The 19,458-nt window shown below is 58.5% G+C and overlaps 8 protein-coding genes across 8 annotated transcripts; 3 read left to right on the top strand and 5 right to left on the bottom strand.

Moving 5' to 3' along the window:
* Positions 1-17: 17 nt before the first annotated feature.
* EHS24_002682 (uncharacterized protein) lies at positions 18-1,951 on the bottom strand (the record flags this gene model as incomplete). The annotated part of the gene is made up of 6 exons (XM_028618412.1): positions 18-1,261; positions 1,324-1,386; positions 1,450-1,532; positions 1,655-1,676; positions 1,812-1,838; positions 1,945-1,951. The coding sequence occupies 6 exons, from the start codon at positions 1,949-1,951 to the stop codon at positions 18-20; spliced, it is 1,446 nt and encodes a 481-aa protein (XP_028473368.1).
* A 2,452-nt stretch (positions 1,952-4,403) lies between these two features.
* On the bottom strand, positions 4,404-7,278 carry EHS24_002681 (uncharacterized protein; the record flags this gene model as incomplete). The annotated part of the gene is made up of 3 exons (XM_028618411.1): positions 4,404-6,816; positions 6,880-7,163; positions 7,216-7,278. 3 exons carry the CDS (start codon positions 7,276-7,278, stop codon positions 4,404-4,406), a joined length of 2,760 nt encoding a protein of 919 aa, XP_028473367.1.
* Positions 7,279-7,608: 330 nt separating this feature from the next.
* On the top strand, positions 7,609-8,518 carry EHS24_002680 (uncharacterized protein; the record flags this gene model as incomplete). The annotated part of the gene is made up of 4 exons (XM_028618410.1): positions 7,609-7,958; positions 8,007-8,176; positions 8,216-8,410; positions 8,451-8,518. 4 exons carry the CDS (start codon positions 7,609-7,611, stop codon positions 8,516-8,518), a joined length of 783 nt encoding a protein of 260 aa, XP_028473366.1.
* A 1,566-nt stretch (positions 8,519-10,084) lies between these two features.
* Positions 10,085-10,648, bottom strand: EHS24_002679 (uncharacterized protein; the record flags this gene model as incomplete). The annotated part of the gene is made up of 1 exon (XM_028618409.1): positions 10,085-10,648. The coding sequence occupies one exon, from the start codon at positions 10,646-10,648 to the stop codon at positions 10,085-10,087; it is 564 nt and encodes a 187-aa protein (XP_028473365.1).
* A 235-nt stretch (positions 10,649-10,883) lies between these two features.
* Positions 10,884-11,180, bottom strand: EHS24_002678 (uncharacterized protein; the record flags this gene model as incomplete). Its single annotated transcript, XM_028618408.1, has 1 exon — positions 10,884-11,180. One exon carries the CDS (start codon positions 11,178-11,180, stop codon positions 10,884-10,886), a length of 297 nt encoding a protein of 98 aa, XP_028473364.1.
* Positions 11,181-11,456: 276 nt separating this feature from the next.
* On the top strand, positions 11,457-11,789 carry EHS24_002677 (uncharacterized protein; the record flags this gene model as incomplete). Its single annotated transcript, XM_028618407.1, has 3 exons — positions 11,457-11,500; positions 11,574-11,625; positions 11,676-11,789. 3 exons carry the CDS (start codon positions 11,457-11,459, stop codon positions 11,787-11,789), a joined length of 210 nt encoding a protein of 69 aa, XP_028473363.1.
* An 816-nt stretch (positions 11,790-12,605) lies between these two features.
* Positions 12,606-13,355, bottom strand: EHS24_002676 (uncharacterized protein; the record flags this gene model as incomplete). The annotated part of the gene is made up of 4 exons (XM_028618406.1): positions 12,606-12,677; positions 12,714-12,814; positions 12,858-13,058; positions 13,097-13,355. 4 exons carry the CDS (start codon positions 13,353-13,355, stop codon positions 12,606-12,608), a joined length of 633 nt encoding a protein of 210 aa, XP_028473362.1.
* A 511-nt stretch (positions 13,356-13,866) lies between these two features.
* On the top strand, positions 13,867-15,800 carry EHS24_002675 (uncharacterized protein; the record flags this gene model as incomplete). Its single annotated transcript, XM_028618405.1, has 16 exons — positions 13,867-13,899; positions 14,004-14,029; positions 14,077-14,085; positions 14,132-14,162; positions 14,278-14,325; positions 14,369-14,383; positions 14,432-14,527; positions 14,567-14,637; positions 14,688-14,761; positions 14,819-14,889; positions 14,929-14,982; positions 15,023-15,040; positions 15,078-15,142; positions 15,199-15,506; positions 15,561-15,700; positions 15,756-15,800. 16 exons carry the CDS (start codon positions 13,867-13,869, stop codon positions 15,798-15,800), a joined length of 1,104 nt encoding a protein of 367 aa, XP_028473361.1.
* Positions 15,801-19,458: the final 3,658 nt, after the last annotated feature.

Below are 19,458 nucleotides of genomic sequence, written 5' to 3'. Positions count from 1 at the left end.
GGCGGCGGTGCGCAACTTTACTGGCGGCGCTGAGCCATTTCGACGTCGTACGACTGAGCAGCGTCGGTGTATGGCTGCTGCTCCTGGTACTGAGTCGAGTATTGGTTGTCGTACGGGTTGCTTGGACTGAAGCCCTGGTGCTGCGGGTAGGCGGCACCGCCAGCGGCCGCGCTCTCGGCAGCGGCGGCCTTCTCCTGGGCAGCAGTAGCGGTAGCAGGGTCAGCGATACCAGAACGGGTACCCCATCCAGTCTTGTGAAGGGTGAAAAGAGCGTAGAGCTTCATGATGGCAAAGTAGTAGCCGAAAGCGATGAAGCAAGGAACGTAGAGAATGTCCTGGGGGCGTTGCCAAAGGTGGGGGAGGAGCTTGAGGGTACGCGTGCACATGAGCCAGACGATGTAGGACACGATAATGTTCCAAGCGGGAAGGTGGTAACCGCCGTCCTCGACGTTCTTTGTCGACTTGGCAATGAGGTAGGCGACGAGACATGGGCCCACCAGAAGGGTGAGGGGGTTGATAAACTTGTCAATCATGGTGTAGCAGACGTAAGGGTGCTTGGTCCAGACGTAACGCTCAGTGAACACGGAACGGAAGTCTGAACGCCACGTGTTACGCGTCCAACGGAGAACCTGCTTGAGGAAACGCCAGTTGGGCTTCATGGTCGAGAGCAGCTCGGCCTCGTGGCAGACCTGAACGTACGTGTTCCAGCCGTGCGAAACCATCCAACGGGTAAGGAACTTGTCGTCACCCGAGTTGAGGTGGTACTTGCCGAGCCAGAGGTCGTTGGTGAAGCCGTGGAGGAAGTCGGGGTCCTTGAGAATGACAGTGCGGTAGGCAGCAGTACGGCCCGAGAGACAGGGGATACCACCGTCAATGTGGGTCGACGACGAAATCTCAATGTTACGGATAGTGAGACGGAATGCGGCGAGAATCTCCCAGACGGTCATGCGAGGGCCGCAAGGCTTGACACGCTGCGAGGTACCGACGCCACCGACCTGCTGGTCCTCAAAGCACGCGAGAACGTAAGGCAGAAGAAGAGGGGGCCATATGGCGTCGTCGTCGGCAAACACGATAATGTCCGTGGTAGTGTTGCGAATGCCGTGGGCCATCTGGAGACGCTTGTTTGCAAAAGGAACGGTGAGAATGCGGATACGCGAGGGGTCGACACTGTTGGCGAGCTCCTGGAGAGGGCCCTTCATCTTCTCCTCGGTGACAATGATAATCTCCTTGGGGTTGCCGACGAGCCACGAGAAGGCGGCCTCTGCGACCAATGTCAGTCCAATGTACCAATGTTGTGTTGCGCAAAGCGCTGCTGACACGTACCGCGGAACTCCTCTCCGGCGTCGATGGTGGGCACGATAATAGTGACATCCTCGTCGGCGCGGTCTGTGTGCATTGGTCAGTTTCTCGTGTCTGGTGGTTTCACGTATGCACGCGAGCCATACGCACAGGTAGGGGTCTCAGGCAAGGGGATAGGGCGGTAAACGAAGCGGGCAATCAAACGGATAATGTACCAGAGGTATCGGTAAAAGCTGTCTCGTCAGCGTTCAGTCGTCGCGGTAGAGGAGCAGTGTGGTTTTGCACCATGGCAACGCGACTGCGCCAAGAAGGCAACCGACGGCGACCATGGCCCAAGCAGTATTCTCGCACGTACCCAATAACTCCAAATGGCACGACTAGTGCATGTTAGCAGCGAACACGAAGAGTAAACGAGTGCGAAGGTGGATGGGGGGGAAGAGGGGGGGACGGAAGGCGTAAACGCTAACGGGGGGCGGTGGGCGCCGCGGTTTATGGGTGACGAAAGTACTCACACACTGGAAACTTGTCCGCGGTGAGATCTGAGAGGCAGTGTCAGCGACGATGCTATGCCATGGAGCGGAACCGATGGGGAGCACGGCGTGCGCGAGTGCACTGAGGTGGACGCCATGGTGGTGAGAAACGCACAAAGCATGGTGGGCGAGCTGCCGGACACGCGCCGTAGCGCGCTAGGGTTGGGGGGTAGGGAGGCGAAGGCAAGAGCGAAGGGGGGATGCCCGAGTGGTCACGGCCAAGTGGTTGCTCAACACTGCTTATGGAGGAGCAGCGGAGCGAGGGCGGAGGGGAGGAAGGGGTCGGGTATGAGGCGCAGTGCCGAGAGGAGGAGAAGGAGGAGGTGAGGAGGAGGTGGGTGGTGGTGGTGGGAGAAGGAGAGGGGTTGTATGAAAATGAAAGATGCGGAGAGAGTTGCAAGGATGGTGGGTGTTCCCAGTTGGCAGAAAGGGGTGGGAGGTGTGTGACTGCGCAGCGCTGGGCTGGGTCGTTCAATGGGTTCAAACCGGGGGCAGGCGGCAGAGAGGGAGAGCGAGACCGACCAGAGACACGGCAGCCCAAACGTTCAGGCAGAGAGGGCAGGATACCCCCGCGCGGCCGGGCGATCGAAAGGTCCCAAAACACGCAAACCCGGCCTGGCTGGCGGAATTGTATGGGCCGCTTGTGGCTGCTGCGTTGGGTGTGTACGCCGGGGGGGGGGGGGGGGGGGGTGAGTGTGTGTGCCAGGTTTAGCGTGGAATGATGCGCCGTTTGCTGCTTCTCTTGCACACGTAGTCAAAGTGGGGAAGACGGGGGAGGGTTGTTGTTGACCGGGAGGAGCTGGCAACAGCGTGGGTTGGATTGTCCCACACAGCAAATAGCGAATTCAAGCTGCCTCTTGCGTTCTAGCTTGCACCTTGCCTTAGCCACCATGCACTTGTTGATGCAGCTCGAGGGCCATTTCAGTGAACCTGTATGCATGTGTACCGTCTCTTGTGTTACAGAACGCGCTGGCGCGCCTTGCAGGGCAGAGAGCAGGGCGGCGCAAAGGAGAAGGGTGGGGTGCCAAACACACCCAACGTCTGCACCTGCACACGCGCACCGTTCAAGGCCTAGCCCTCCCGGCGGCGTATACGGGAGAGAGGGACGTTCTCTCCTGGGATCCTGGGTGTGTCAATCCCCGACGTGCTTCTCCTCGATCTCCTCCTCTCTCTCATTCTCCTGCCAGCTGCGTGGCCAGAGCTGCATGCATGCCTGCCTGCCTGACTGCGTTTTACTGCGCGTGCGGGGGCTGTTGTGCACTCTTCAGGCTTCAGGGGCTCCCTCCGTGGGTGCGACACACCCAAACACGCACAAATGCACAAACATGTGCAAGTTTTTGCGGTGCACAGCAATCTTCCCCTTGTTGTGGTCCCTTAGTGGCCTAGTGGTGTGCCGCCTCTCGCGTCCCCCTGCAACACACAACACACCCACTTTTGCTCCCGGCAACACTGGTTGTTTTGCCCATATCCTCTCCCAGGCCCCCCCGCCCGTCGCGGGCCGCCAGTGCGCCAGTGCCGACGTGCAAGACGAGGGACCGCCATGTGCTTGTTGCCTGCCGAGCGCCCAGCACAACCTCAAGCCCAGCTAGCCCAGAAAGAAGAAGAAAAAAACTCAAACGGACCCCCTCCCCCATCTACCTGTTGGCTTGGCGCTTTGAATACGTCATTGCCTGGGTGTGTTTGTGTCTTTCAAACACAAAAATACCATTTTGTTGATTTCAGAGCCCCTGCAGATCTCCCTCCCAATAGATCAATAGACCCGTTGACGTCGTTGCTAGATTCGTTGTTTTGTTCCCACCCATTCACAACAACAGCTCCTCTTTCAATACACCCCATCCATGCATCCCGCGTCTCCCACCACATCCTCTGACCCTCTGATCCTCTGACTTTAACACATCCCGCCCTGCAAGAAAACGATAGGCAAAGCATGCAATAAAAAAATAAATAACAAAAACGCCCCGAACGGCCCTACGGCGGTCTCGACCAGTCGCGTCGCGCCGCGACACCGCGGCCCTGCGGCGCCACACGCGGCAGTGGCATCCAATGGCCCGTCAACCCAAATATATCGCAGTCGCCAAGCATGCACAAGATCGCAAGCTGCACCCAGAGCACCCAGCCCGCATATCTCATGCCCCCGCCAAGCAGGGCCGCGTGCTACTGCGCTGCTCTGCCCGTTGCAGCAAGACGTGTTCCAGGAATACATTCATGCATGACATGAAAAATGATGATCAATGTTTGGTCGGGACCCCAGTGGCCAGTGGGCAGTTCCCTTATCCACCTCTTCCAAGTCCCGAAATGCCCTCGCTCCGTCGCTCCTCGCTCTCGCTCGCTGGTCTCTACCGCTCTATAACACTGCCACCGGCCGTGCGCGCGCAGACGCACAGTTGGTCGGAGCCTACATCGATCGCAGCACCCTATGCACCTCACCTCACCTCACCTCACCCCACCCACCCACTCTACACACAAGCCCGCAGCATGGGTCTTACTTGCGGACCACCACCAGGGTACCCAGGGGTGGGTGGTGGTGGTGTGTGTGTTTCGTGGCGCAACCGGCGTAAAAAAACTCACCCCCACTCACGACATGGCCGCGTTGGTGAAGTTGGCGTCACGGAGGCGCTTGGCCTCTGCACGGACCTTGTTGTCCCAGTGGCGCTCGGCGAGCGGGTCCAGCTCGTACAGCGACGTCGTGTACGGGTTGGTGAGCTGCGGGTCGTCCATGTCGGGGCGGTACACGCCGTCAAACATGCGTTCCTCCGTGTCGAGCAAGTTGGCAAGCTTGGTCTCGCGGGACGCCAGGCGGCGCACAAAGGCGAGACACTCGCGCGACGTGTGCGGCGGAAACGTGAGCGCACACTCGCACAGGCGCTTGGCAAAGGCCGCAGCACGCAGGGGCGGGGCGCTGGCGGCGCCGGCGAACATGCGAGGGAAGAAGACGGACTCGAGGCAGCGGAACAACAGGGCAGCAGTCGACAAGGTGTGCGCCGGCGGGCGGTCGGCGGACGCGCGCTTCGTGCCGGCGCGGTACTGGCGAGCGGCAGCGGCGGCGGTCGCGGCGGTGAGGTTGGGCAGGTCCTCGACACCAGTGTCCACTGCCAGAGGGCGGAGAAGGCCAAAGAGCTCGGTGACAAAGTCTCCCAGGTCAATGTTGAGGGCCTCACCTTGGCCAGACAGCAGGTCAAAGGCGGTGACAATGCCCAGCATGCGGATACGCACGCTCGCGCCACCGTCGTTCTCGCCATCCTCGGCGTCTTCCTGTGTGCGGTCGGCAATGATGCGGCGGAGCACCACGAGCAAGTCCCGGAAAAAGTCAATGTTGATCATGTGCGCGAAATGCGAGATACCCTCGAGCGCAGGAGCGAGCAAGGGGGAGCGGCCGTCCCACTTGAGGATTGAAAAGTAGAGCACGAAGAGGTTCTTGAGCGTCTCGGTCTGGACAACCTCGCGTTCCTCAATGTCGACCTCGGCCGACGCCTCGTCCATCTCCTTTTGGATCTCCTTCATTTCCTTTTCCTTTTTGCGCGCATTCTTCGTCTGCCACTGCTTGCGGACATCCGACTTGAACTTCTTCTCGTCCTTGGAACCACCGTCGCGGCCGCCGCGGCCACGCTTGTTCTTGCCATCGCGCATCTGGCCGAGCTCGGTGCGCAGGCGCAGGTGCAGGAGACACGAGAGGACGTTCGAGTTGACCTGGAACTTGCGCTCCTTGATCATACGGGCGATGAGGCGCACAAGCGCTTGCGAGTACGTGGCCGAAACGTCCTGGCGGAAGACGGCGACAAAGGTGTTGAGGATAACCTCAGAGTCACCGTCCCATCCCTTCCTACCGATACGGCCCACGAGCACGCCCATAATGTTCTCGGAGAAGTTGAAGTGGGGGATGGAAGACAGCAGCTCGCACATACACTTGAGCGCAACGCTCATGAGTGGAGTCTTGTGCTTGACGTGCGTCTCGAGGCTCTTGAGGTACGCCTTGTAGTTGCGGACGAGCATCTTCTCTCCCTCACGCATACGGCGCACCTCGTCACGAACCTTTTCGGCTTCCTCGGCAGCGGTCAGCTGACGGATACGGTATCCGGGAGCCAGGTCCTTGAAGACGGCGAGCTGCGAGAGAAGGGCCATGGCGCGGATCGAGTTGGGAACAGGCAGGTTGGCGGCGGCTCCCTCAGTGTCGGCTTCCGGGTTAGGGACAGTGGGGAGGGCGTACGTGCTCAGACGAGTGAGGACGGGGGAAATGTCCACGAGCTCGCCGCCGGCAAGGATTTCGGCACCGATGCCGGCGAGCTGCTCCTTGGCGGCCTCGAGACGGCGCGCATTCTTCCAGCCCTTGGCGGCGACAATCTCAGCGATACCCATGCGGCCGAAACGGCCAGGCTGGGAAGCCATTGCCACGGCCTCGGCGCCAGTGTCGCTGGCCTCGGACTCGGCCTCGCTCTCCTCCTCGCTGTCGCTCTCGACCACAGGCTTCTTGGGCTTCTTGCTTGCGGGAAGCTGCACGCGCGTGGAGCCCTCGACAAGCTGGACCTCACCAGTCGGAAGCTTGATTGGCAGTCGGCCAACCTCGACAGTGTCGTCCTCCTCAGCCTTCTCAGCCGCAGTCCAGCGGGCGCGACCAGTAGTCTCGTACTCGGCCTCCTCCTCTGCGGCCTTCTTCTTGCGCTGCTTCGGTGCGTCGTCCTCGCTGTCGTCGTCATCGTCAGACAGATCGTCGTAGAGTGCATTGCGCTCGTCCTGGTCTTCGTCGTCCGTGTCGGAGATGGAGCCAAAGTCGGAGCCACCAAGGTCCGATCCCGACAGGTCGTCGTCGTCGTCGTCGTCGTCGTCGCTGCCAGCCTTACTCAGGTCCTCGTCCGAAAAGTCCACCTCCGAGTCAAAGTCGTAGTCGGACAGGTCAGAGACCTCGACCACGGGCTCCTTCTTCTTGGACTTGGTCGGCATCTGCTCGCGCGTCTTCTCGAGGTCATGGATACGCTTCGACTCCTTGACCGTCCTGTATCACTGTCAGCTAACCAGCTCTTTCGCGCCGCGAAAGCAAAATCAAGCTGAAACCCACCTCGAGAGCGACCTCGAGTCAAGGCTCTTAAGGAAGCCGGTAGCACCGACCAGGTCCTCGTCCTCTCCCAGGTCCATGTCCATGAGCTCATCGTCGCTCAGGTCGTCAAAGTCGGTACGGGGTACGGGGAGCACCTTCTTGTCGCGCAGCTTGATCTTCTTTGGCTGGTCCGCGGGGCGCTTGGGCTTTCCCGTAGGGCCAACTTCGCGCTCCGGAGCCGCTGGCTTGTCGTCGCCGCCCTTGCCAGACTTGGGCTTGCCGCCGCCCTTGGTCTTCTTGGGAGCCTGGAACGCAAGTCAGTCAAAGGTGTCCCTCTTCACATGAATGCCCGCTCACACTTCCGGACGGAGCCGATGGCGCCTTGCGCTTTCCGAGCGCCTTTTGTGATGGCTTGCCCATGGTGGTGGGGTGTTGTTGTTGTTGTGGGTGTTGGAGTGTATGCACGGCGTAGTTGCATGCAGCCTCTGTATCCACCTGCAGACTGGAAATCCTCTTGATCCTCTGAAATTCTCCACGTGGAAATACTTCCGTTGCCACTCAGGCCCCTCGCTTCGCGGTGAGATTAGACCCCGCCCAAGCTCACTCGTCATGGTGAGCATGTGGTGTCGACTCTCCTCCTGTCCGCCCCATCGCATCAACATTAACAAACCTCTCCATCCCGCACCCTTTCGCTCTTGAGATCCAGCACAAGCACAGCACAGTTGTTGGACTAAAGGAACATTGGCAAGCATGTCCGTCGCGCTGGCCTCGATCTCAAACCGCCTCACATCGGCACAAGCCCAGCTCCTCGAACGCTCTCGCGTCCTCACGCTCGGTCTCGTCCCTTCTCCCTCGGCGACGACGTCGCTCGTGCGCACGCTCACAGGTGTGCGGAACGACCTCGCCAAGGCCGAAGACGAAGCTGCGTTGGAGAACAACGGCCTGTCTGTGGGCGGCAAGGCACCGCGGACAGGCAAGCGCCGTGCATCCGATGCGCTGCAGCTCGACGAGTTGACGGCGCGCTACGACCGGCTGGTGGAGATGCTCCAGGCAGACGAGGATGGGAGGGGCCGCGCAAAGGCCTTGGTACGCGAGAAGCGGTAAGTCCACGCCTACTGGAATGGCGACTCCCGTCTAATTGTCCACAGCGCACCCAGCCCCGCACCAGAGGCCGACGAGGATATCCACGTGCCAGACGTGACGGTCGAGCCGCCAACACCTGCTGCACCCGAACCTATCCGGCCGTTCAAGGATTACGACGAGGAGGACGATGCCCCGCCGCATGAGATTATTGAGCAGCAGCAGCTCATGATGAATGGTAGCTATCGCACGCCGGCTCAGCGGCTAACAATTACAGACCAGGACGAGCGCCTCACCCTCTTGTCCCATTCGATCAACAGGCAAAGTCACCTCTCTGTGCAGATTGGCGATGAGCTCGATATCCACCACGAGCTGCTCGAGGACACGGACGCAGCCATGGACCGCACGGCTGCCCGTTTGAACTCTGCGCGGAGGCGGCTCGACCACGTTGCCGACAATGCCAAGCAATATGGTGGGTGGGGCCGGTTCTCAGAACAAGCTGACCCATGCAGGGAGCACCATTACAATTATCGTGCTCATTTTCGTGCTGTTGCTCCTCATCATTGTGTTCAAGACGTAGTGGCAGCCTCGACGAGTGGAGCCACCCCAATGATGACTTATCTTGGTTGTATGTTATGACTGTCTCTGGGTTGCAGCAGCATCCGAAACCTGTGTCACCTTTCCTGCTCTGACCTGTGTGGTTTAGTGCATAGCCTCAAGACAGAAGTGCTAACCACCACGTCTTGGAAACACAGACGCGTTTCTGACGCATTCTCCTCACTCACTGCGTTTTGGATCTTACTTTGATGCCACAGCTCTGGCGACCCCCTGTGGGCGGTCAACACTCTGACCGCTCCATTCTCCCGCTGTAAAGGCCCAGGTCGCACCAGTCTGGTCTGGAACACCACTCCGTCCTTGGATGGATACATACATGGATCAGGACACCGTAGGACACATCTGCTCCGCATGGACGGTAGGTATTGCAGCAAGTAAGGGGAAGACATACAAGCGAACAATGTGCGCCTTCCTCGGTGCCACACCTTCATTCTGCCACACCTACCGTACCTACAGCCTGGGATGGGTCTCGGCTCTCAATCCCGCATACCCATCTGCATAAAGTGGCCGTACACCTCATATACTACCCTTTGTCCGCGGTCGGGCTCTCCTCTCGACCAGCAGCTTCGACATGGGTACGTCTATGCCTTGCCCCCCGGTACGTATTGCTGAGTGGATCCCGCCTACGACAACCGCCACAGAAACGCCGTTCTGTATCCACACCCACCGCCCTCCATAAACGCACAGCCTCTTCCTTACCGCAGTATTGATCGTACGCATGCAATGTCTCCAACTGACGGTGTAGGGACAGTGCGACCAGCCCCCACTTGTCACCGTCTGCGGAGGAGGCTGCCAGCACGAGGAAGGGTGGCGGTGGCGCTCCTGCCGCGCCGCAGTGCTGCACCGCGCCGCGCCTCCGGCATAGGCAAAGTCGATAAGCGATGGCACTGGGTATTGATCAATGGCCACAACAAAAAGGTGCGCGTGACATAGGGGCCCCCCATACGCCAGCGCCCACCGAACACACCGCCATTGTTCCTGCCCATTCCTCGTGACTCGCTGGATCGCTGTCGTGTCGTTGATTGTTTGACCTGTGCGCAGCTGCCACAGGACCGACCGCGGACACCGAGTCTGCCGCCAACGTATGGCGTGGTATCCTCGCGGCCCTCGTCCCGTACAAAGCTATGCCAAGACGAGGTGCAAGAGCCACTCCCTGCCGGCGTCGAGGCCGCCCCCGGCCCCCGGTATGGTCGTGCTGTGGCCCGGTGCGGCGCCCGGCAATTACAAGAAGACGTTTCGGCGATTGTTGACAGGTGTACTTGTTCGAGGGTGGGATTTGGTAGAACTTGGTTGGGGGGTTGGACTTTGGCGGACGCTGACGTAGTCTTCGTCGAGCGTGTGGTTTCGGCAGCTGCAAACGTCATTGTAACAATTGTAATGGAGCTGTGTCAAGTGCCATGAGACAAAATACACTTGTTAGTTCCCACCGTCTTAGATCCCTGGCCGACCAAGGAGGCTACGTCAGTGGTCAGTGGGAGTCAGCACACACATGCGACGGACAGAATAAGTAGCGCGATCCATAGTCTACAACCTACACCTGCCGCACGCCTACCACGCCGTGCACGTCCTTGATCACCTGCACCACCTGGCGGCCGTTCTCCCACCACCACTCGCCCTCGCAGTCGATAGCGTCGCCGTCCCGCGTGACCTCGAGCGCCTCGACGAGCGAGGGGTGGTGGTGGTCTCCGAAATTCAGGTCTGCGTGGAGCTTGACGTTTATATGCGGGAACGCAGTTGCGAGCGCGTCGTTGACAGCATGCACTACTGTGTGGCCGTGCCGCACCTCGGTCTTGAGAGAAGGGTGGCGATTATGCTGGAGGCGGTGGGAAAGAGAGCGGATAATGTTTGATTCGGTGGGGCAGGTGGCAGCCTCGTGCTCGTGGTCGCATACATGCGTTGTGACGGTAAGGTATGTGTGTCCGCGACCGAGGAGGGGGTCTGGGGACGCTGGGGTGATGGGACGAGACGTGCCGGCGGCGAGGGCGGCAAGGTGGTTGGAGTCGGTGTCGGTGGGGACGGACGGTTGTGCAGTGACGCCCGGCGAGACATCGACGGACAACGTGGGTATGATGGTTGGGGTTGAGGTGACAGTCATTGGAGTGATGGGTGGGGTGAATACGCAGTCGACGAGGTTGTCAGGTGGCGATTAATAGTCGACAAAATGATGGAGGCGGTCCGGTCCGACACGAGGCGTTGCCCAACAATGACGATGACACAATAGGCGTCTAACGCCTGGAACCTCGCCCATCGGTCTCAAGAAAGCCTCTGCCAAGCACGCGCCCAGTCTTTGAGATGCTTCACGCACGATATTCGGCCTAGATTGTATCCTTCTAAAACTCGTCGCGGCGTGCACGTTGCTTGTGCACGAGAACCTCCACCTCCTTGACACCCGGCACGCTCTTGACCGCGTTCACAACACCAGCGTCCAGCAAACTGGGATCGATGGCCTTGCCACTGTTGGTCACTTCGTAAATGTGCTCGTCGGCAAGCTCGCCCACTTGTCCGCGGTACGTGAGCTGCACCGTTGAGCCGTCCACACTCGATGAAAGAGCACCAGTGAGGGTGTCGGGTGCGGTGGCGGACGACACACGCAGATACGCGTGGCCCGGGATGAGCTCGGGGGGCATCGCGAGGGCGAGAGGGAGCGCGAGAAGGAGGGCGGAAAGACGTATGTTGGGCGTGGAGAGGTGCTGGGGCAGGGCTCGAGATGATTATACGCGTGAAGGAGTGTTTGTTTAGGTATCAGGATGGCGATGTTGAGGAAGACAGACAGACAGGTCGCGTACGGCGCGTCATGGCAGGCAGAGGCATCGGCCGGCGGTTGGCTTAAGTGGGGGGAACATTCTGCTTGCCACCTCGTACGCAGCGCGTTCGACGTGTCGGTCAACTGTCCATGGATCCACATGACGACAACGCCCACTCCATCGGTTGAGCAACAACAGCAGAGGTAAGTGTCGTCGAGGCCAACCCTAGGAAGTATACAGTGAATCCTCGGTCGCTGGAGAACTACAACTGCCCAGCAGCCACCCGGTTAAGCTGCCCTTACTCCGACCTACCATCTCGTTCTATTGTGTGATACGTGGACGTCGAGGTTGAGACATGACTGCTGACGCTCCACGCAGATGATCTCGGACGGCACGCTCACCGACATTTCGAACGGCCTCGGCGTCGCGGCCATGGTCCTCATCGTGGTCTATCACTTTGTCGCCGTCAACGGCAAGCGCATGCAGGACTAAGCTCCCGGCGAGCTCGGTCTGCAGTAGCCCGCGTAGGCTATGGCGCCCATTCAGCCTACAGCTACCTCGACTCGGCTTTCTTCTCTCAAACTCGTTGGCGTAGACTTTGAGTCCGAGTTCCTGCTCGCTGGCCACGGACCCCGCACCTCCCCAACCGAAACCCACAACATCGACACCGCCGACTGCGGCAGTATACCCCGCCTTTCTGCTACGCCGCAGTCCGCACAGCCGGTGTAGTGGATAGTAACAACGTAGACACCCAAAGTGTATTCTATCTGTCTATCTTGGGCTTGTGGGTTGCAGTCTAACGTACTGATGTGGTGGAGCTCCTCCGGGCATGGCTTCGCGGACGTCAACAGGTTCTAGCCTTGCGACTGTCCTGAACTATTGACGAGGGCAGCATGTCATGACAAGGATGTTTGGCTAAAGTGCTGCACTAGGTAGGAACACTTGTAAGATGAGGAAGGTGCAACAGACAGGTTGAGGGAAGGCGGCGAGGGAAGACGAGGGCGGAGGAAGACAAGGACGGAAGGTGAATGCGACGAAGTGGCAGAGTCAATCGCTCGCATCATCCTGGCCTCCTGCAGGATGGACCGAGATAGAGGCTCATATGGCAGTCCACTGGTTAGGCTGCTGGGAGTAGACGAGACAACCGCAAGGATTCCTGCGAATTGTGGACTGACAAATGCCAAAGAGCTCGATGTTTGCACACTTTCAACTGGGTCCACGGACCTGATGTACAGGCTGACATACACTGTCCTAACTAGTACAACCTCGCACTGGTCTCCCTTCCTCTTGCCAATAGCATAGACTCTATTAAGGAAGGCGCGCAATCTCTTCCTGTACCGCCTGCACGCGCTCGGCGCGGGCGAGTTGTTCAGGCGCAATCTGGCATGAGCGTTCACTCTGGTTCTAACAACTCACAGTGGCCAAATTCGAAAAATTGGCGACAGTCTTGCCCCAAGTCTCCAGTACTTCTGCATGGCGGGGTGGTGGGGGCACATCTTCTGGGCGGATTGGTCGTGCTGCAGTGGTCAGACGTGCACGGGAGATAGAGTCGTCACATACCTGTCGACTTCTCTTGCTCCAGATCTTCCGCGGAAGGCGCCCACGTCGCTGCGTCGCGTCGCAGTTCGAGGTCGTCCAACAGATTCGCGACTTCTCCGGCTTTTACGCGTCGACGTTCCACCACCTTGGTCTCCCAGTTGACACGCTCGGTGTTGACAGACCAGATATCGCGGTCGAGATGCTCGTCAAAGGGTTCGGTTGCTGGGCATGAGCTCTTGGGCGTCCTTGTGTGGACTCACTCTCCACAAAGTCTTCATAATTGAAACCATTCACGCGAAGGTTGGGCTTGGCCATCTCCCACATGCGCGCCTGCAGCGCCTTGAGACGTTCCTCGAGCGCAGGGCGGACACGACGGGCAGCATCACCCTTGCTGCCTCCTGGCAAGGCGGAGAGACGGGCCTCGAGGGCGGATTGAAGTGCTGCGTCAGAGTTGCCTTGGACGCGTATCCAGTCGGCTTCTCGTTCGACTATGATGCGGGGTAAGAGCTCGTTCTGCATGGTCGAGATTGAGATGGAGGATGGACAAGGTTGTTGTTGTTGAATGAATGTTGCATGTTGCATGTTGACGTTGTTGACAATAGGCGTGCACCCTCCGCCACTCAAGATTTCCCACGGTCGATACAAAACTCCAGGGCGGCTGTCGCCATGACGGAGGGGGCGTGGACAAGCGGGGGCGGGCAGATCAGCCGTGCATGCAGCACGGGGCAGTGGGCGTGGGGTGGAGTTGCACCAAGTTGCCGCGTTGGTCTCTCGCACAGCATCCCCTTTGTCGAGTCTTCACTATCGCCCATTCATCCTCTCACCATCAGCATCGGCGGCCGCACACAGCTCCTTACCACCGGCACCTCTCCCAAATCTCCCCACTTCATCAAACGCCCGCTCGGCGCAGCCACCCGCCACCTTCTTTCACCCCGCCGTCCACTCGGTAGTGCAGGCTTCTGACATACGCGTCACACATCCCCTTCCCACCTGATCTCCAGCCTCTGTCCATCTTCTCTCCCACACCACCATGTCCAAGCAACCCGTCACCGTCCCCTGCCAGGTGCGTTCATCGGCTATTGACACAAGAGGGAAAGAAACGGAGCGAGCTGGGAGGAAGCAAGCAAGGTTCGCTCACTCAGAAGGGAATGCTGACGCACCATATAGTACAAGACTGGCAAGACCCTTGGCAGGTGAGCATGCCACCCACAACCCCGCACGCACTTGCTAACATCTCCAGCGGCACTTAGTAGGTCGACTGTTAACATATTACGCGCAGCGGACTGACGAGGCAGCGCCGTCGTCAAGGAATGCGTCCACATCAAGGTCAGTCGTTCGGATGGCCTTTCCGAGAATCGCGGAAGGGCGTCCGTGACACCTCCTTTGTCTTGGCGCATTGCTAGGAGGGAGCTAGCACAGCACAGATGTTGATCGCCCACAGACTGGCCAGTACTATGCGTGCAAGGTCCTCAACAAGAAGTTCCTTACCGTGAGTTTGAATTGGATTTCAGAGACGGAGCGCTAATGGGCAGGGCCGCGAGCACATGGTTAGTATTGGCATGTGCCAGAGATGACCCGCATCGCTGATCATCTAGGTCCGCAATGAAATCAACATTCTCAAGAAGGTCTCGGCTGGGCACCGCAACATTGTTCAGCTCCATGATTTCTTCGAGACGAGCCACAACCTCTACGTAAGTCCCTAGGTCTGAATCAGTACTGACGTTGACCAGCTCGTCTTCGACCTGTGCACTGGTGGCGAGCTCTTTGACCGCATCTGCGCCCGTGGATCGTACTACGAGAAGTGAGGAGGACAATCCCGGCCTGCGCGGACAGGTTATACTGACGTACAAGGGACGCGGCCAACATTGTCCGCACCATTGTCGACGCCGTTCAATACCTCCACGACCAGGGCATTGTGCACCGTGGTACGTCATTTGTTGTGTGGTAGAGAGCTATTTACATGTGACTGACATCAAAATTAGACTTGAAACCCGAGAACATTCTCTTCAAGTCCAAGGCTGAGGATGCCGACCTCATGCTTGCTGACTTTGGCGTGAGCCGTGACTGATTTGCGCATTGAGCTGACAGGCAGCTGTCAAAGGTGCTCGACGAGGAGAACTTCTCGATCCTTACCACAACCTGTGGCGTGAGTACCGCTTGGTTGTGCTGGCGCTGACTCTTTACAGACCCCCGGTTACATGGCCGTGAGTTGAGCAACGATGGTCGGATCTAACCTCTCAGCCTGAGATCTTCAAGAAGTCGGGCCACGGCAAGCCTGTGGACATTTGGGCCATTGGTGTCATCACGTAAGCGTCGCACCTCGGACGAGCCGTTAGCCCACGTGCTAAACCTGTGCCTCCAGCTACTTCCTTCTTTGTGGCTACACCCCCTTCGACCGCGACTCGCAGTACGAGGAGATGCAGGCCATCTGCAACGGCGACTACAAGTTCGCCCCCGCCGAGTTCTGGAAGGACGTGTCGGAGACGGCCAAGGACTTTGTGCGCGCATGCCTCACCATTGACCCCACCAACCGCCCGACCGCGGCTCAGCTCCTGCAGCACCCCTGGCTCCAGGCCGCCACTGCTACGACCGTCCAGGCGACCGAGATTCCCGCGGGCGAGGTCAACCTGCTGCCGAACGTCAAGAAGGCCTTCGACGCGAAGAAGACTTGTAAGTAGTTCTTGCGGGACATTTAAACCTCATTGGCTAACACCCGGTCCACAGTCCGTCGCGCTGTGCTTGGTATGATGGCCGTGCACAGGCTAAAGGACAGCAGCGAGCAGCACGCCGGTGTCGCTCGCACTCCCGACGAGAACGAAAAGCTCAAGGAGGAGGTCGCCAAGTTCAAGGCCGAGGCCGAGCGGGTGAGAACCAATGATAATGGCGAGCAAGGCGCGACGGCAACTGACAATTACCCAGGAGGATGTCCAGGACGTTCTTGCAGGCAGTGCCCAGGCAATCTAAGATGTACCATGGCAAGCAGTGCGACGCTTGCTTCAGATATAGTGCGAGACATTGCGTCCCGTGTTTGTTAGCGTCGTGGAACCTCTGCCGTATGTGCAGAGAAGGGTTGGGTATTGTCGTAGTTTGCCAGTGCGCGGATGCAGTTGGTTTCTCGTTCTGTACTCTTCCCGCCTTGCTTTCTCTGCTCTCCCAAGCCCATCTCCTGGTCTGTTCCCGGCGTCGTGCGTGCGTGCCACAAAACTCCAGATCTCACAGGTATGGGGTCCCGAAGGTACCGCCATAGACTTGTTTGTCAAGTTCACGTTCAGGTGCCGCAGGCACGGGCGGGCCGATATGCGTAGAGCCCATGCAGATTGAGCGGGAAAGAATGGACAGGGCAACACCACACTTGGTACACTACTGGACTAGCTTATTAGACTGCATAGGGAATATGAACAAACCTCGAGGTGGTGATTCAAGCCTGCTGTTTTCAAGGCCTTTCTTCACGTAGGCGAGGCCAACCCGTCACAGGCCCGTTCCGACAGTGCGGAAGGAACGAGTCACTCGCCGCGCGTAGTTTATCGTTTCGGGGAGTTCCCATGATGTCGGCGGTACCGAATAGCACCGTTTGCTGAGAGTACGAGGGGCGGGGAACGGCGCTGGGCGCTGGGAAGGAATATGGGAAATACTTGGAAGGAGGGCGGATCGGCGGACGCAGATCGAGTCGAGCAGTGCCTACTCTTTCATCTTATCCCCCCCGGTCCCTTACGACATCTCGCCAACGAGCTCAAAGGCCAGGCGGCAACGGTCGTCGCGCGCAGGCGGCAGTTGACCGTGCCTCGCCCTGCCGGGAACCTACCATGGCCACAACCCCCTCGCTCTGTCTGTGGCGTTGTCGATTGTGCGATTGCTCTTACAAGGCGGGAAGATGGGGTGATTTTGTTGGGGTGTGCATGCGGCCCCACACTCGCTTGGTGGGCTTGGAGTTGAAATAGGTCTTCTTCTATGCCGGGGTCTGCGGGTGATTCCCGCAATCAGCCTTGCTTGTCACTGAGTAGGGGGAGCAGCCGTTTGCTGTTGACAGGGAGGTTGGAGACATGAATTGATCATGCGGGTGTGGTGTTTTACTGCCACAAAGCCCACCTCTGTGTGTCTTCCTCGTAACCACCTCAAATTAACACTGCTTCCCGACGGCACGAGCAGATCGTGTGGCAGCCCGACAATCCGCACCATGTCACAGCCGCTTTCCACGGGTTCACCCATCGCAGCCTTGACCCAGACCGTCTGGGCTTGTGTACTCCTGCTACGGTGGGTACAACCAGATCCGGCGCTTGGTATGTGACGTGGCGGTGATGGAGAACTTCGTGGGACGCGAGAACGTCGCATAAACTGCCGGCGGAGGACAGGTAAGACTTTGCCCACCAACTGCGCCTAATACATTCCAGCTGGGTTCCTCGCCATGGCCGCGGTCTCAATTCCTCTCGACGTCACCTCCGCTGTCCTCTCAATCCAGCTTTCCCCAGGAACTTTGGCGCTAACGAGTTATGCCACACCGCAGCTGCAGAGCGAGTTCCGCAGCTGAGAAATGCATACAACCATCTCGCCAGCGCCTGGCATGTTCACACAAAGCTAGGACATGGGTCTGTCCTGTGTTTGCGCGATCGGCGACGTTGCGACGAGGACAGGGAGGTACCTATGTCCAGGCCAGGGTGACAGCCATGCTGCTCCGATCTCTGCCGGAGTGATACGAGTTCTGAACGATCGTTGCTCCGCCACGCGGAGCCTCGGAAGACGATCGTAAGCGGTTAGTATCTAGGATCATCTCATTGCGTGTCGTGTAGCAGAGACCGGTAACATAAACGCCACATCAGGACTCGGCCCCGCTGTTTGTTGCGGTCCCGATCGTCGGAGCACTCCTCGGACCCTCGGAGCGGATGAGTCCTAAGTTCATTCTGTAGCTGGGAGTTCACCTTTCACCAGCATGTTCGTCAGTGGCTTTGCGAGAGCGTCGTCTGCGGAATACACACGCAACAGAGACAGACATGTTCGGTTCCCAGCTTCCCCTGCCTTGACTTTCCTTCACGGTTGGTAAGGCTCAGTCCTTCCTAGCCGTATCTTGCTCTTGCCCACACGATCGTCTCGTCCGAGAAAGCCCCCTTGACATAAGGTTGTACTGTGCAAGGGAAAGGATCGTCGCTGACTGAGGCGGGAGGTGTCCTGATTCCCACCCCGCGGTGCTGTGCTCACTTCTCAGATACTGTAGAGGATGGGTACCAAGGTCTCACCAAATGGTGTCAGGGATGCGAGCAACGCCGGTGCCACACTTTCATGAAACCGTGAACCGAGAATGTGCGGGACCGCAGTCCAAAATGGTGCTAAGCTATAAGCGATTAGCCGGCCAGCGATCAGCGACGGGCCTCACGGTGCTTGTTTGAAATCCAGTGAGCACAGCCGTATCCCAGGATACCACTGTGGAGTCGTAGCAGACAGTGTTGTCTCCTGCACTGTACTCCCATGTGGACGCAAAGGACAGAATAAGAAAAACCCTAGGCATTGGAGCGGCTCCAGTACGTCGTAGCAGCGCCCCAACTCGATGACAACCGAGCTACATACTACCGGTGCAATAACGCGGGCTATGACGACGTCTCTCCAAACAAATCGGTCGACCTGTCACACTGACAGGAACCTATATGTAACCAGTTACACCACTAGCATGGCACAGGGCGACGGAGAGATGGCACGCACGTTTTGGCTCACAGCCCAAAAACACTCCGCAGCAGGCGTCGACGCCCACGACACGCATCTGCAGTACCGTGCATACACGCCCGGAAAGGCTTTGCCCCTCGGCTCCTTTGCCTCCTTCTCACTCTGCATCAGTTGTCTACTCCGTATGATGAACGGAAAGGGGGTTTCAACCCAATCTGGCGGTGATTACTCCTAAACTTGGTGCAAGTCGACAAGATTTAGTTAGGTGTCGGCAAGCTCCTTCTTTTTAAATGACCCCAAGCCCAGCAATCCGCGGAGCCCTTCTAGCCAAAAACTGTTCCTTTCGATCGTCGCTGTACTGGGCGCCTGCGTGTATTGGTTGGTTATAATAGAACCTGGTCCCCCTCACAAACGCAAACCAAAGATGCCCAAGCGAAATAAAATATAAAATAAAAGTCAAAAATGAAATCAGCCCATCCATGATCGGCGGCGCCTCGTTGCCGCGAATTTTTCGGCTCAAACGCGCGCGTGGGTACGAGACTAACGGCCACCCTCGGGCCCGTGCTCTCATGTCCCGGCATCGAACTAGTGCAACCTTGTTGCTGGTCACGGGCGCGGGGAACGCGGATCGACAGATCGGGAGGTTTGCAGCTCTCGGCTGGGCTGGCAAAGAGCGGAATATTTATATGCATTGCAGCTGCGGACGGGCGGACGGACCGCTTTTTTTTTTGGCGGTCGTTGGCGAGCCCATACAGTGGGCAGAGCTCAAGTCTAGCCCTTTGCTCGCTCCCGAGGGTTGGGTCGAGGTCAGCATATGTGGTTGGGTCGTCTGTGATCCGTGTCCACGATCACCTCCGTACAGACGCGCAAGGGACGCATTAGTGCAGGAAACTGCATTCACTATATCATAGGTACCGATAGGGGCTCATGCCAAAGGGGTAAAGAGGGGTAAGGAGAAGGAGAGGGGGTATTA

Source organism: Apiotrichum porosum (genome assembly GCF_003942205.1).
Source record: "Apiotrichum porosum strain DSM 27194 chromosome Unknown scaffold_13, whole genome shotgun sequence".
In the NCBI taxonomy this organism is placed as follows: domain Eukaryota; kingdom Fungi; phylum Basidiomycota; class Tremellomycetes; order Trichosporonales; family Trichosporonaceae; genus Apiotrichum; species Apiotrichum porosum.
This window is presented reverse-complemented; position numbering and strand designations above follow the sequence as displayed.